Source organism: Rhinolophus ferrumequinum, assembly GCF_004115265.2.
Source record: "Rhinolophus ferrumequinum isolate MPI-CBG mRhiFer1 chromosome 5 unlocalized genomic scaffold, mRhiFer1_v1.p scaffold_110_arrow_ctg1, whole genome shotgun sequence".
NCBI lineage: Eukaryota > Metazoa > Chordata > Mammalia > Chiroptera > Rhinolophidae > Rhinolophus > Rhinolophus ferrumequinum.
In genome coordinates this window covers 6,555,960-6,570,029 of record NW_022680355.1, presented here as the reverse complement: position 1 = coordinate 6,570,029, position 14,070 = coordinate 6,555,960, and the positions used below count along the sequence as shown (strand labels likewise).

The following is a 14,070-nucleotide window of genomic DNA, read 5'->3' as shown; positions in this document are numbered from 1 at the left end:
TTGCCAGTTTGATTCCTCGAGTCCTGCAAGGGATGGTGGGCCCCCTACAAGGGATGGTGGGCCCCCTGGAACTAGCAACAGCAACTGGACCTGGAGCTGAGCTGCGCCCTCCACAACTAAGACTGAAAGGACAACAACTTGACTTGGAAAAAAATCCTAGAAGTACACACTGTTCCCCCAATAAAGTACTGCTCCCCTTCCCCAATAAAAAAAAAAAAAAGCAAACTTGCCCTCAATGCCTATTATTTTCCTCTTTCTTTACTTTTGCAACATTCAATCTAAGCCTACAACCTACTCTCTTTGATGCCCTATAAATGAGCGTTCTGCCCAAACCAGGGAACTATAATTGCTGTCTCAAGAACTTTTCTTAGTCCAGCATCCTTGACAACACTATCAACTATTCTTTCCTAAAAAACCAACTGACTGTGTTGCTACTGTACCTGCAGGTTCTCCTTTCCTGACAGCTCATTATCCATCCTTGGTAACCTGTTCTCTTACTCTCTCACATTTGGCTATCCACCATAGTTCTATATTTACTTCAAAGAAAAAATATTATTTGGTTCCCAGTCTTCTATGTAGCTCCAACTTTAACTTGACTCCATTATTTTAATCCTAAATATCCAATGAAAAATCCTAGCAGCATCAAACCAATGTGCCCAAATCAAAAATTTTCTTACTCTTCAAATTTCCTCTATTACTATTATTCTATTAATGGTATCACTATTACAGAATGATCAACCTTGACATCTCAGAATCATCTTTGATTATTTCCCTTCCTTCCTTTACCCAATATCCATTTGTCATGTCATCCTTCAAAATGCTCCCTCCCTTCCTTTCTATTCCCTCCCTTTCTACTCACAGTTTTATAGTAATAACATCCTAAGTCTTTCAGTTTCTAACCTCTCCTTTCAAATCCATTCTATAAACTATCCAACTACTTGTCTAAAAATGCTACTTTATTGTTCTGGATTTTTATTCTTCAGTGTCTGTCTAGGTATCACCAGTCAGTAATTCCCCCTTCTCTGAGAAGTGAGCTATCCGAAACCCAGAGATCACCCTAACTGTGTCTAAACAATTCAGTCCTATTGTCTAGCCATGCCTAATCTCTTCCAAGCAAAGCCAGAGGTTTTTTTGTTTTGTTTTGTCTGAAAGGAAGATGAGATTCAGAGACTGAGATTTAGTCTTTTGAGATAGGAAATAAAAAATATTAGGAACTGAAGTATGGCCATCTTTCACCACAGGACGCAACATACAACATGGTAGTTGACAGATTAATCACAGCTCAGACTCCAACTAGATATATATTTCTCTTAAAACTATGATGTCCTTATCCATAAAATGAGAATAAGAGAATGTCTACCTCATTGATTTGATAGAATAATTAAAGGAGATGATGGGTATTGAACATTTAGCACAGAATCTGACAGTAAATAGTCAAAAAAGTTAGCTATTGATTGTTGAAGTCACAGAATAAATCTGCAGAAAGGAAAAGAATGAAGCAGACACAGAGAAAAACAGAAATAAGATTAAGAGTAATTCAATTCCCTTTCTAAGTCATGTATACATTTCCATGTTCGGGTTCTTAGTTTCTGTATCTTCATAATAAAATGTTCTTTCTTAAGCTTGAAATAAGTTTTTGTCTTACAAAGGTCCCTATCTTTTATAATTTATACTATAGTAATTTAGAAGAGCTTGTGCCTCTTCTTCAAAACCTTTAATTGCCCCCACATCTCACCAAATAAACCTGAAATAAAATGCATCCTCCAATATACTTTTTAAGATAACCACATTATTTACCTTGATACCCTGTTTCCCCTAAAATAAGACCTAGCCGAACAATCAGCTTTAATGCGTCTTTTGGAGCAAAAAGTAATATAAGACCCAGTATTATGCTATGTTATGTTATATTATACCCGGTACTACATTATTATCATACCCGATATTTTATATTATATTATATTAGTCCCAGTCTTATAGTATAGTAAAATAAGACCGGGCCTTATATTAATTTTTGCTCCAAAAGACACATTAGAGCTGATTGTCCAGCTAGGTCTTATTTTCGTGGAAACACAGTATGTTGACCATGCCCCCAGTGATAAAGGAAAAGATGCAACAAGTGTGGCATTTGAGACAAATAACACTGGCATTCTAGACTCCCCATTCACAGCATCTTTATCCCCCCTCTCTTATTACCCACCTTTCTGCTTTCTAATTTTTCTCTGACCCTGAATCTACTGTGACACCCCCTGGAACAGCCTCACCTTAACTGTCAGTGTTTACTAATAAATTAAAGCAGAACTTCCTTTGCTTGGTGATCCGATCCATCAACCCCAAAACATAACATGCTACAAAGAGGCGAAAAACACAAAGTAGACCTCTACATTCCTCATCAAGTCCTAAAATTTATGTAATTGATTTCATCCTCCATTTGCTAATTCCCATTATTCTAACATTAGAAAAATAGCTATAATTCTACTACAGTGCATTCTCACACACAAACAAAATATATCAACAGAATATTGTTCCGAATTTCGTTCAGGCATTGCCCACACAAAAATAAGATTCTATTTTTACTATGCATGTAAAGAAGTTGAAATGTTTGTCTTCTACCTTCTGTCAAATTCTCTAGTCAACACCAAAAGGAACTATCGTATTGCAAATGGTAATGCTTTTATATGATTAATGGGAATTAAATTTATTTCTCCCTGATAGTTCCAAAAGTTCAACTGGAAAAATGCTTTTGGCCACAAAGAATAAACAATATCTCCCCTCTTTCTTACAGGAGGTTTACAAAAGTGTTCAGAAAGAAGGTAGCCAGTCAAATAAAAAAGAAAGATCTTTATGTTGCTTTGCCAAACATAAATGTCTGAAAATACTGAGCATTCAAAGTTAAACTATACATGTGCAGATGTAGTAAAAAGAATATAAATCATTAAATTCTTGTGATTCTTTTTTTTTTTTTACTTATTAAACAGAACTTGGCCAAACTATCAGTTTAACTTCCTTATGTCCTACTGCCATTATATTCTAACTATGATTGGCCAATTTAACCTTTAAACCAGTAAGTAAGGCTAATAATAAAGCCCAAAATACAACTTTATATTTTATCTGCTCAAAGTATCCATCAACATATACTTATGTAGTTCAATTTGTTTTTCAGATTTTATAAAATCAGTTTAAAACTGCAAGTCAATATTTGACCCAAATTCAATATTTGAACAAAAGACTGGCAACCCTTCAAACTGAAACATGAGTGTGTAGCATCCTAAGCTACTCAGTGAAGTATTTAATGTTTTTGATAAATATTCCTTACCACTCTGGCTGCTCTCTCCTGAGATTCACATTTCCTGCAAAACCATGGTCCAGTGGGTACTTGAACAATGCCATAGCAAGCTGTTGGGAAGTAAAAATGTTTTAAAATATGTTAAGATTAAGGAATTATGGAAAATCAAATGCGCGTTCAAGCCCTATTCAACTAATTACCTCTCAAACTATTCATGTAAACCACCTGCTTTGTAGAGAATTAAAACATTTTATATTTATATTTATCACATATATTACCTAGTTGAAATTGTATATTGTAATAAAAATGTTACAATGCCAATCTTTTATTTCATTTAAATAAGTAAAAACATTATAAATTTTAATTATTTGTTCTTTTACGATGGGACAAATACTGGATAAAATTTAACACATAGATTTTTTACATAGACTAACTCAAAAATTCATTCATTCATGCCTATATCCTGCAGTTTAAATAGCAAGTATTTTAGATAAATCTAAGGAAAATATTTCCAAATAACCTTTCAAAATGAGCAACAGATACTACAGAAAAGAAAAATGAAACGTAAGAGTGAAATGCTTCCATTTGTATAAAATGTCCAGAATAACTAAATCTATAGAGACAAAGAGTGGTTGGGGAGAAATGGAGTAACTGTTAATGGGGTCCAAGGTCTTGTTAGGGTGATGAAAATGTTTGAAAATTGATTGTGGTAAAAACCCATGAATTGTACACTTTAAGCGGGTGAATTATATGCTATGTGGATTACATCTCAATAAAGCCATTATTTAAAAAAAAAAAGTGCACACTTCTAAATATATAATGTGAATGTTCCAACAAGTGTTCTGAGTATATATCACATATCTAAGTCTAGTTGTTTAAAAAAATTGTTATATTAATATTTAATTAACCTAAAATTGCAATTTTCCCCAAAACCTAAAAACACTAATATCCAATTGATATCCTCAAATGATCTTCCTCGGAGGAAACTTGAAAATATCTAAAACACTGGAAGGCAATTGAAGAATGTAAAATCAGCACAAATTTTTAAAACCCCCAAAGCTAAGCTTCTAATCCCTTTTAAAATTTGTAAATATGTCAGAGTAAAAACATTCCATCTGCCAAGAAACATAACATCAGTGCCCAAAACTTATATTTTATTTCAGAAGTATATTTTATACTAATAGAGAAAAAAATTAAGACTTAAATGAATATTTTCTATTTTGAGATGGGATTACTTATCAAAACTTGATAATTTTTCATCCAACTCGTAAGAAATTCCTCCACAAATACCAACAAACACTGTAATAGAAATACTATATACCTTGTTTTCTAAGGCCTTAAAATCAGTATGTAGTTTGGACACACATTGTTTTTATTCTTTAAAAAAGATAGCTTTATTTAGGGTGGCGGGTTAGCTCAGTTGGTTAGAGCGTGGTGCTGGTAACACCAAGGTTGCTGGTTCGATCCCCGTATGGGCCACTGTGAGCTGCACCCTCCTTTAAAAAAAAGATAGGTGTGCAAATTTGCTCTTCTTTAAAAGAAAATGGGAATAACTGCATTCTCAGATTAAGTTAAATTCACTACTTCTGAAGTCTCCCTTCCCAGTTCTGAGATTCCCATTCTATAAAAAAGAAAGCACTTTAGCTCCTGACATCCATCACTCAATGCCAGATTCAGAAATGGGAAGGGGGCGAATTGGTAAATAATAAAAAGAGTATAAGAACCACCAAAAAATTATCAAAATTGTTTCAACCTCAACTCCTTACCACATCAAATGGAAAAGGTCAGAAACTTCCATGTCCAGAAAAGTATCTTATTAGTGTCCTCGGCTTTTTGTAAATCAAAAAAACTCACCGATTGTTAACACCCAGAAATAAACTAAGATGATCCCCAAGTCACTGGTGGCACCACCAACTCCTCTTCTCTTCAGTCACTAAAGCTGAGGAAGTGGCCTGAAGCGGCCACTGATCAGCCTCATCCAGCAGCCCAGGGCAGCTCAGCCAACCCACTCCTGCAGCAGCACGACTGCGGCGGCGACCTTCCGCCGTCTTCTCCGCAGGAAGTTCCCCGTCCGCAGTAGCAGGGTCTCCGCCAGAAAGCTTGGGGTGCAGCAGGGGGCTCCTCCCTCCCTAATCTAAAGCGGCAAGGCGACCCCTTGCCCCCCACTCCCCCGCCCTCGCCCCAGCGCAGCGAGTTGCGTTCCGAGCCTGATTCCTTGCCACAGGAAGTCCTCTGACACACTGCGGCAGAAGGGAGCGGGCATGAAGGGGGAGGGGTCTCCACGTGCCCAAACCCACCCACAGCCACCATGACACGACCGAGGGGCGCACACCCAGCCCCCCACACGCCCCTCGGAAGCCCCGCACCCCCCTCCTCCAAACACAGCCTCGGAAAGTCTCCAGACCCACGGCTCCGGGCGCAGGCTGCAGCCAAATGACACTTGAGAGAGTGAGCGCCGAATCACATGACAGTCCAGGCCACACGCACTTTCTCCCACATGCACAACGCACACCCCCTGCGCCCCGCCGCAGACCCTCGGAGTCAATCCCGGGCCGCAGAACGGGGCGGGGCGGGGCGGGGGGAGGGGCGAGAGGGAACTGGCAGTTGCAGCCAAGGTGGGGGAAGCGGTGACTGTTGGAAGCAGGCCGGGTTCGGCCAGGCGGGCGGTTGGGTGTTTACCTTGATGCACCGCGACGCTGCAGCCGTGCCCGTCGCAATAAACCAGCGGGTTCTCGGCCCAGCCTCTCTCGTCTGAGCAAACGCAACAGCCTCCAATCATCTCCTTCATACTATGGGAGACCTCGTCCTCCAGTGACACGGGCCGGTCGCTAGAGACCATCTAAGAGGGAGTTGGGGGGACCATTAAAAAACACATGCAAGCCAGTTAGTGCTGCCCCCCCAAACACACACACACACACCGCAACCCGCGCCCCCGCTCCCTCCCGGCGCCCCAGGCACCCGCCCGCCACTCGGCCGCTCGCTCACTCGGGCTTTGCCGCTCAGTCACTCACGTTCCGCACAGGAGTCAGGAGCCATGTCCTTGCTGACTCCCCCCACCTCCCCTCCACCGCCTCCTCCTCCTCGTCTTCTTCCCTCCCCACCTCCACCCGGCCGCTAACGCTGGAGCCCGAAGAGGGCACACATAATCAAGTAGGCCTCCGCACAGGCGCACTGGGGGAGCTCCCGCTGGGCCAGGGGCAGCGAGGGAGGGGAACGGGCCTGCGCTTCCTCCTCCGAGCGTCACTCGGCGTGCGCGCTCGCCCTGAGGCCGGCGTGAGGGAAACTGCCCGGGAGAGGCGAGGCCTGCGTGCGCGCCGCCGCGCCTGGCCCGCAGCCTCGGCCTACCTCCGGGCGCTTTCCCCTCCTCTGCGCCGCTCGCCGCCGCTGAAGTGTGCTGGGAGGTGGGAGCGAGTGTGGCCGGCGGCGCGTCGAGGCCGAAACGAGCCAACGGGAGGGCGCGGGGGCGCGCACGCGGGGGCGTGGACGTTAAGGCTGCCTCTGCAACGCTAGTCGCGCGGGTTGCGTGTGCACGCCGTTAAGAGGCCTCAGGGGCAGGGGAGGAGAATGCCGAAGGCCTGAAGGGAGGGCGTCCTGTCAGAGTAGCTGGAGGGGTCTCCCGGGGGCATCTTCCTGCACTGAGAACCTACCTGCCGGCCTTTTCTTCCAGAACTAGCCCGTGGGTAACAAGGCTAGGGCAAGTATGCCAGCTCACATGAAGGGTGCAATGAAGCATGGCCTTCTTCAGTTGGCGGTGCTAACTTCACTGTACCGCCCCGGCGTCTCCACCCATTAAATTCACATCCTGGACTCGACCCAAAGTTCAGCCAGTGGAAGGGCCACCAAATCTGCCGCCCATTTACACAGCACATTGGCCCCAGTGACAAATGGAAGTGCATCAGACTGACGGTCAAAAGCCTGGGTGCCGGATATACTCCGAGAGGGAACACCAAGGCTACCCTCACCTTGCCTTGTAGGAGTGCAAATGGAAATATAATGTGATGATCTGGAAAATGCAGTTATATGATACTAAAGAACGAAGGAACGCAAGTTCTAGTCAGTCACCAAATCATATTTAACACCAGGAGACTGTAGTCCAATTTAGACTGAGGATTTCTCTGATCTGGCTCTGTAATACAAATCTACTCTTAAAAATTTAAGGTCATCTTTTTTTCAGGTCATTTAAGTGGCAGAAAGATGGGGGCTCACTCCTCACATACAAATAGAAAATGGATTAGGTCTGTCTGAATAGATTAATTAGCTGGATACTGAGTAGTTTTGAGCTGTAAAAACTTCCACAGTTGGCCTATCTCCTGTGTATCCTTGTAAGCGCAATATTGATTTTAGGCAAAAAGTGCCTAATTGTAAAAGTTTAGCATGAAATAGAAATATACATTGTTTAAATGTATAGTTATAAGGCAAATTCATGGCTTTGGTTAATACCTTGCAGGTACAAAATGGTTGCTTATCAGGAATTAGCAATATAAAGCGAAGATCTTGAAAAAGAGATTATATACAATGCCACAGGATGAAGGAAGTTCTCCTGGACAGTCACCCAAAGAGAATGGTTTAAGCTTTAAAAACATTCCAAATGTTCTCATAAAGGAAAAAAATGGTAGCATGACTTTTTACTATTTCAAATTAATCTCTAGAAATATATTTAAGAATTACAGATATAATACAATGCAAACATATATTAGCAAATATATTCAAGCATTCCAAAACTCAGTGAGAAACCAACAGTAATGGAAATCTATTAAAAGTTTAAGACAGGGAAAATACGTACACTAAAGAGACACGCAAAAATGAGAATTCTTTTTTAGCTCTATTACTGAATTTAGAAAATATGACTATAAGATTACATACTTATAAAATGCAAATGCTTTTGGGGGAATGGCCATGATTAATAAATTTCTGAACATATAATGATTATGTTCTTAAAATGTCATTGATATTTATAAAACTAAAACTGCCTTCAAACAAACCTATATTGTTTTGCGTATCTTAGCTGTGTATTTTATCTTTACCTTTTACAAAGGATACCAGTTTAACATCCAACTCCTGCTCAAGTTCAGACTCCTAATGAAGAGGAACTCTGAGTTAAAATCATTGTGAAACTTCCCTTCCCAAACACTGCAGTCAAACCTTAATGAACTAAATTATTTAAAAATACATTCTTTTTGTTTTTGATGCATTAGAGCTTACTTCTTGTGATGGAATTAATTTATATGTAAAGAAGGATGGGTATTTTACCCTGTTCTGTAATACTTAATAAAAGAAATGTAAGTAAACACTTGCTATTTCCAAAACAAACAAAAAAATCATTTGTAAGCAACTTTTGAAATTTAGAAAAATAGAGAAAATACAGTTTCGTAAAAACAGGCCTATATATAAATAATAGCATCAGATGCAGAAATTTTATCAAAGATGTACATATAAATATTGACAAAATGAGTCAAATTATTTAAATCTGATATTTAACATATTAAATATTCAGTTATTAAAATTATAAGAAAAAACATAATGGGTATAAATGGGTCATTCTAATTTTAACTCATGTACCAGATATAGAACTTTTTCTTATGCTATATATCAGAAACTTAATATATTTCTATAAAATATTAAGTGAAAAGGAAGAATAGCAAATATTATAAAACAGTTCAGATATATGACTATGTATTCATTCAGTAAACATTTATTGAACATTTATTGTGAGCCAAGGACTCTTGCATACAGGAAATAGAGAAGTGAACAAGTTATATTTATCCTTTGTGTGATATATATGCACATATATATGACAATTGGCTAAATATGCTAATTCTCAGACCTCGGAATGGATAAAACTTATAATTAAATTGCCACAATTGTTAAAGTTCAAGTAAGTTTTTAAACATACATGGTAAAGAAAAAAAGTCCAGCGGAATTATAGACTAACTTCATAGACAAGGACAATTTCAATCTTAAAATAATGTTACCCTTTAAATCTGATTCTATATTTTCAAAATATCTTATGAAAAAGTGTATCTAGTGCCTGTAGAATAAAACAAAAGCCTGTTGTCTACAGTATTCTTCTTTACATAACAGCGGCTAACTCTGTACTGGCTTTTCTATTTCTCTGAACTAATCATCTGAGGCAAACCACAAAAAACTCGAGAATTTTATGATGTAACCTTTAACACTACTATAATGGGAAGCTGTATTTTTTTTCCTCTATGGATATTTTCTTATAATTTTCTTTATCCCTCAACCTAGGCACCAAATTTTTGGATTTGCTTTTCCATAATCATTTACATAAGTAGATAACTACTACATAAGTAGAAATTATGAAACACAAATTTGGTTCATGGGTTAGTATTGGTTATATTTATCTTTTATACTAAAGTTTTATTTGCCTTCTGTTTGTGCACATTATATTCTGTCTATATATCCATTGTTGAGACATATTTCTATAATGAGGTATGGAAATTGTGATATATTCCTATAAAGATTAGATGCACTTTCCTTAACTCAGGTTGTTGACTTCCACAAAGTATTTAAAATTTTGTATTGGTTCCGATACTAAGGTTTTTTAATAAAAAGCAACTATTAGAATTAATTCATCAGAAACTATAATCTTGTTTCTTAATAAATTAGTTGGAAAATGCAAAAAGGCAATTTCTTATGATCTGTACAAACTTTCGAATACATCCTCTTTTACATAAAGGAATCTCTGAATAAAATTTTGTTTTGCTCAATGGGTACCCAAGGTTTAAGTGAAAAGTTTATTATCAGCCATATATTTATGCTAGCATGATTAAAATATTGAGGTATTTATGCAACTACTTTTATTTGTCTTACAATAAGTGAGTACTGTGTCTTTATAGATATAAACCCACACATGGCACCTATAGTATGGAGTACTATTAGAGATTTCATTAAAAAGTATTCATTTCAATTATGTTTTCAATTGATATTTCATTAATGGCTTTTGGGAAATTACATTTAATGAAGTGTGCTAATCTTACTAGGTGATTTTTTTTTTTTACTCACCATACCATCTAGCAAGTGTTTTACACATAGTAGGCCCACAATAAATATTCATTAATGTACAATATTGAAGTTTAATGGCTTATTGAAGACTGAACTTTATTCTTCAAAGTAAAGCAAGACTTTATTTTGTATGTACAACTGAACTAATATTTCTAAATGATGATTAACAGAAATGTTCAGCTAAATTGGTTTCTGTAAAGATTTTCAATAGTTGAAATTAATATAGGTGAAAAATTTTTACTTGACAAGTAATTTAGAATTGTCTGTAAATAACCCTCAAATATTAACCACCTTTTCATATAAATGTCATCATTTTCTTACAAAACAAATTCTTACTTAGAATCAATCATAATTAATATTATTGTTAGATACCCTTAATTGTTGAAAAGTTTAGTTAGGTAATTCTAAAATTTAAATTGTGTGTAATCTAAATTTTAAATCTTTTTAAGAATCAAAGCTTAATATTTACTTTAAAGAGTTTGGTTTGGTTACTCTTGTGTTTGGCTTCAGAGCTACTCCTTTGCTATAAAATTGATATATATTGGTTTTGTTTACATTTTTGGGTAAAACACCATGTAATTACCAGTAAAAAAATAGTATCTAAAAGATGCCTTTAGATCTTCAAAGCATTACATAAACCTCAGTAACATTTCAGTGTTGGACTATTGTTTTTTCCATAATGCAACAATACTTAAAAGTGTCACGGTTTGACTTTTCAGAGTATCATCAATATAATGTAAGAATAGAAGTGTAAGGTCCATGTTCCCATTTTTTTACTGACACTGAGGATTTGCATTTCTGTTATAATTAAAGTGTGATTAAAGTGGCATATGTAGGTATCTGTTTATAGGATACATAAGGTTATCTAAGTGAGAAGGTTCTGAACATGGAAAAGAGGAAAATCAGTTTTTAAAATGGAAGAGAACCTTGAAAGAAACGAAACATATCTTGAACCGAAAAAAAAAAAGATATTAAACTAAATTGCTAAATACTATTTGGACCAAAAAAAAAAAATCAGTTTTTAAGATTTAAATGTTTTCCTCTCTGAAAGGGGCCACTGCTTACCAAATCCAGAAACAAGCCCAAGAATATGTTAATTAACTGCATTGTGTCCCAGAAAGAATGAAGTTGACAAATTCATTTTTTTATTCCTTCAATTAATAAACTGTTTGCCTAGTACTCCTTAGATTTTTAAAAACTATAATGTGTATATTTACCTCTTGAAATTGTACAGTAACAATGCCAAGGACCAACATGGACCCATAGGGTGAATCTTATGAAGCTTACATTCCTGGTGAATTAAACACACAAGCCCCCAACACTTTTTGTCAGCCTCACTTTACTATGGTGCTTAAGAGCTAGAATGTAGGTAATTTTTATATGGTGGCACTTTACCTCAATTAGAAAAGCAATAATCTTTGGTGCAAGCAGAAGTGGAAAATACAATGACATAAAATTAAAGAAAAGTATTTCAAACACCGACCAGGAACATTACATGTCACTCTCCATCCCTACCCCCATTCATGCCCTTTTTTCCGCCCATTTGTTGTTTTTCTCCAAAGTATATCATGACTTGTAACATATTTACTTTAAATGAAACCCAAAAAAGCCAGAAACACTAAAATGTGTAAAAAGATGCACCTTCTACTATCAACTACATAACAAATAAACTTATAAAGCTATTCTAAATATTCAGACTTATAAATAAAAAATGTAAATTGAATCCAAGTAGTTAGGGAGGAAGGACTATGGGAGGATGAGTGTGTAAGGAATGAACAGATTGAGAATACTTAATTTTCAACACCAATTTTTTTTCTGTTCAAACCTTTCCATAGTTACACCTCAAATGATTTCTTGTTTAAGAATTTCTCCGTATACCTCAAAATACCCGAATGATTTCCATGAGAAAATGCAGGTTTTGGAAGAAGATTCAAAAAAATTAAAGTGCTAAAAAGCAAACCACTTCTATAGCATTTCAAATGCAAAATCACAACCACCACTACCTTTAACGGACTCTTAAAGGTTTTCTGCAAACATGCTATTTATGAGCATCATCTATTAACTTCTTTCTTGTAATTCAAAACTCTTGTCAAATGATGTTTTCATGATGACGTGTAAATATAATATTCCATTAGAGATCAATTCTAATTGGTTTTTTAAAATCCACCTTGGGAAACAGTGCTGCATAATACACAGACAAGTAATGGGTATTTTAGAAGGAATTTCCGCAAAGTCTATTATAAATCTAAGTGTAAATTGCTCCCTTGCCCTAGCAAGGTTTGGGCCAAAGGATTGAAATTATTTCTTCATGAGTTTTCACACACGATGACTTTGGTCTTGTCTTCAAGACGCGCCATCACTTGTTGGAAATCTTCATTTTTTTGAAACTGTGACGTTTGCCAGAAATGTTTTCCACATGCCTCACAAAGGAAAAGAGGTAGTTTCGTACGTGGGTTATTTATTTCCAAAACAGAGTTTAAAAGCAAATGACACGTTTTTCCCTTTTGAATTTCACTGTTATTTTGAAAATGCATTTCACGTTGAGAAATCAAGCCTGTTTTTGTTAGGGGTAGCTCAGCCCTTTTAAAATTAGAGCTCTTGCTCACAACAAAGAGCTGAATAATAACAAATAGACAGGGAAACGTGCTTTTCCGAACTCCTTTGAACCCCGACATTCATTTTCGAATCCATACATTAAACGATATTTAAAACATGATCGAAACTACTCTAACTCTCCGGATCCAGAAAAAAATTGCCCACATTGTCTCTACCTAGTTATCACTTTATAAGCATATCTAGGCTGCTTTCCCTCTTCTTTAATGTGAGTTGCAGGCTTGCTCAGCTTCCTCCAATTTAGCCGCACGTTGTAAAGCGTCCTCTCTATCTGCTCTGGAGTTAGGAACCCCTCGCTGGCCGTGTCTGAAGCTAAAACTTGCTGCGCCGACCCAACCCGAGGGTTGGAGTTCGGGGAAGTGGGGGTGGGGGACGAGTTGGATCGCAATACCCCTCCCTCAAGAAGGGCGCGTCCGGCGAACAGCCGCGTGAGGGCCGAACAATAGGGGCTGCCCGGCGAAGGGAGCCCGGCTCCCGCTTCCTCTGCTGCGCTGGCCGCGCGCCGGACCCCCGCCCACCGCGGCCCTCCCCGTCCGCGTTTCCGCGCTCGCCCTGCCTGCCGCAGCCGGCCTCCCGAGCGCCGCGGCCCGCGACAGGGCCCGCTGCCTCCGTCCCCTCCCGGACAGGCCCTCCTTCCTTCCTCGGACTCCGACACCGAGGCGCTGCCTTCGGCGACTCCCCAGCTTCCACTGCGGCCGCCTTCCCGCTATTTCATTTACATATTTTTTAAATTTCCCCTTTATTTTCGGAAGTGGTTTTGATACCTCACTTTCACCTTAATTTTAATTTGCCATTTTCTGCCGGAAAATATTATAAAGGAAAACCCAAATCTAGAAGGAAAAACAGCAAATCCAACAAAACCTTTACGTTTAAATACATCTAGTATTTTTTTTATTTTAATGCTCCGATTAAACTGCAAAACAAAACTCCCCTCTCTTTTTAAAATACTGTTATTTTAAACTCTCCATCAAATGTTTTTCGACGAGAGGGCAGAGAATGTCTCCGGCAGCGCGCAGCAAATCAGAGGTTTTATCTTACGCCTCTTGGGACGGAAAAAAGTGGAAGGTGGACGAGGGAGCTTCTAGGGAAGAAAAGCAACACAATTCGCTGGGGACGCAGCCGGGCCAGGCCGGGGGGAGGCGTGGCGG

General features: G+C 38.5%; 1 protein-coding gene and 1 non-coding gene across 15 annotated transcripts in view; one reads left to right on the top strand and one right to left on the bottom strand.

Annotated features, from left to right (window-relative positions):
* The window catches only part of MLLT10 (MLLT10 histone lysine methyltransferase DOT1L cofactor), a 191,690-nt gene extending 185,044 nt beyond the window's left edge, over nt 1-6,646 (bottom strand). For 8 of the 14 annotated variants that reach the window (XM_033100631.1, XM_033100636.1, XM_033100637.1 and 5 more), the window contains exons 1-3: nt 6,295-6,598; nt 5,963-6,122; nt 3,314-3,393 (exon numbers count right to left, since the gene is read on the bottom strand). In XM_033100631.1, coding sequence (XP_032956522.1) covers nt 3,314-3,393; nt 5,963-6,122 — 240 coding nt within the window. In that variant the 5' untranslated portion in view covers nt 6,295-6,598. Of the gene's footprint in view, nt 1-3,313; nt 3,394-5,962; nt 6,123-6,268; nt 6,606-6,628 lie in introns of those variants that run through there. The other 6 variants (XM_033100635.1, XM_033100632.1, XM_033100633.1 and 3 more) reach the window with 6 other exon arrangements.
* On the top strand, nt 4,689-4,762 carry TRNAT-GGU (transfer RNA threonine (anticodon GGU)). Its single transcript has one exon. It is a non-coding gene; the product is annotated as a tRNA-Thr (tRNA).
* Nucleotides 6,647-14,070: the final 7,424 nt, after the last annotated feature.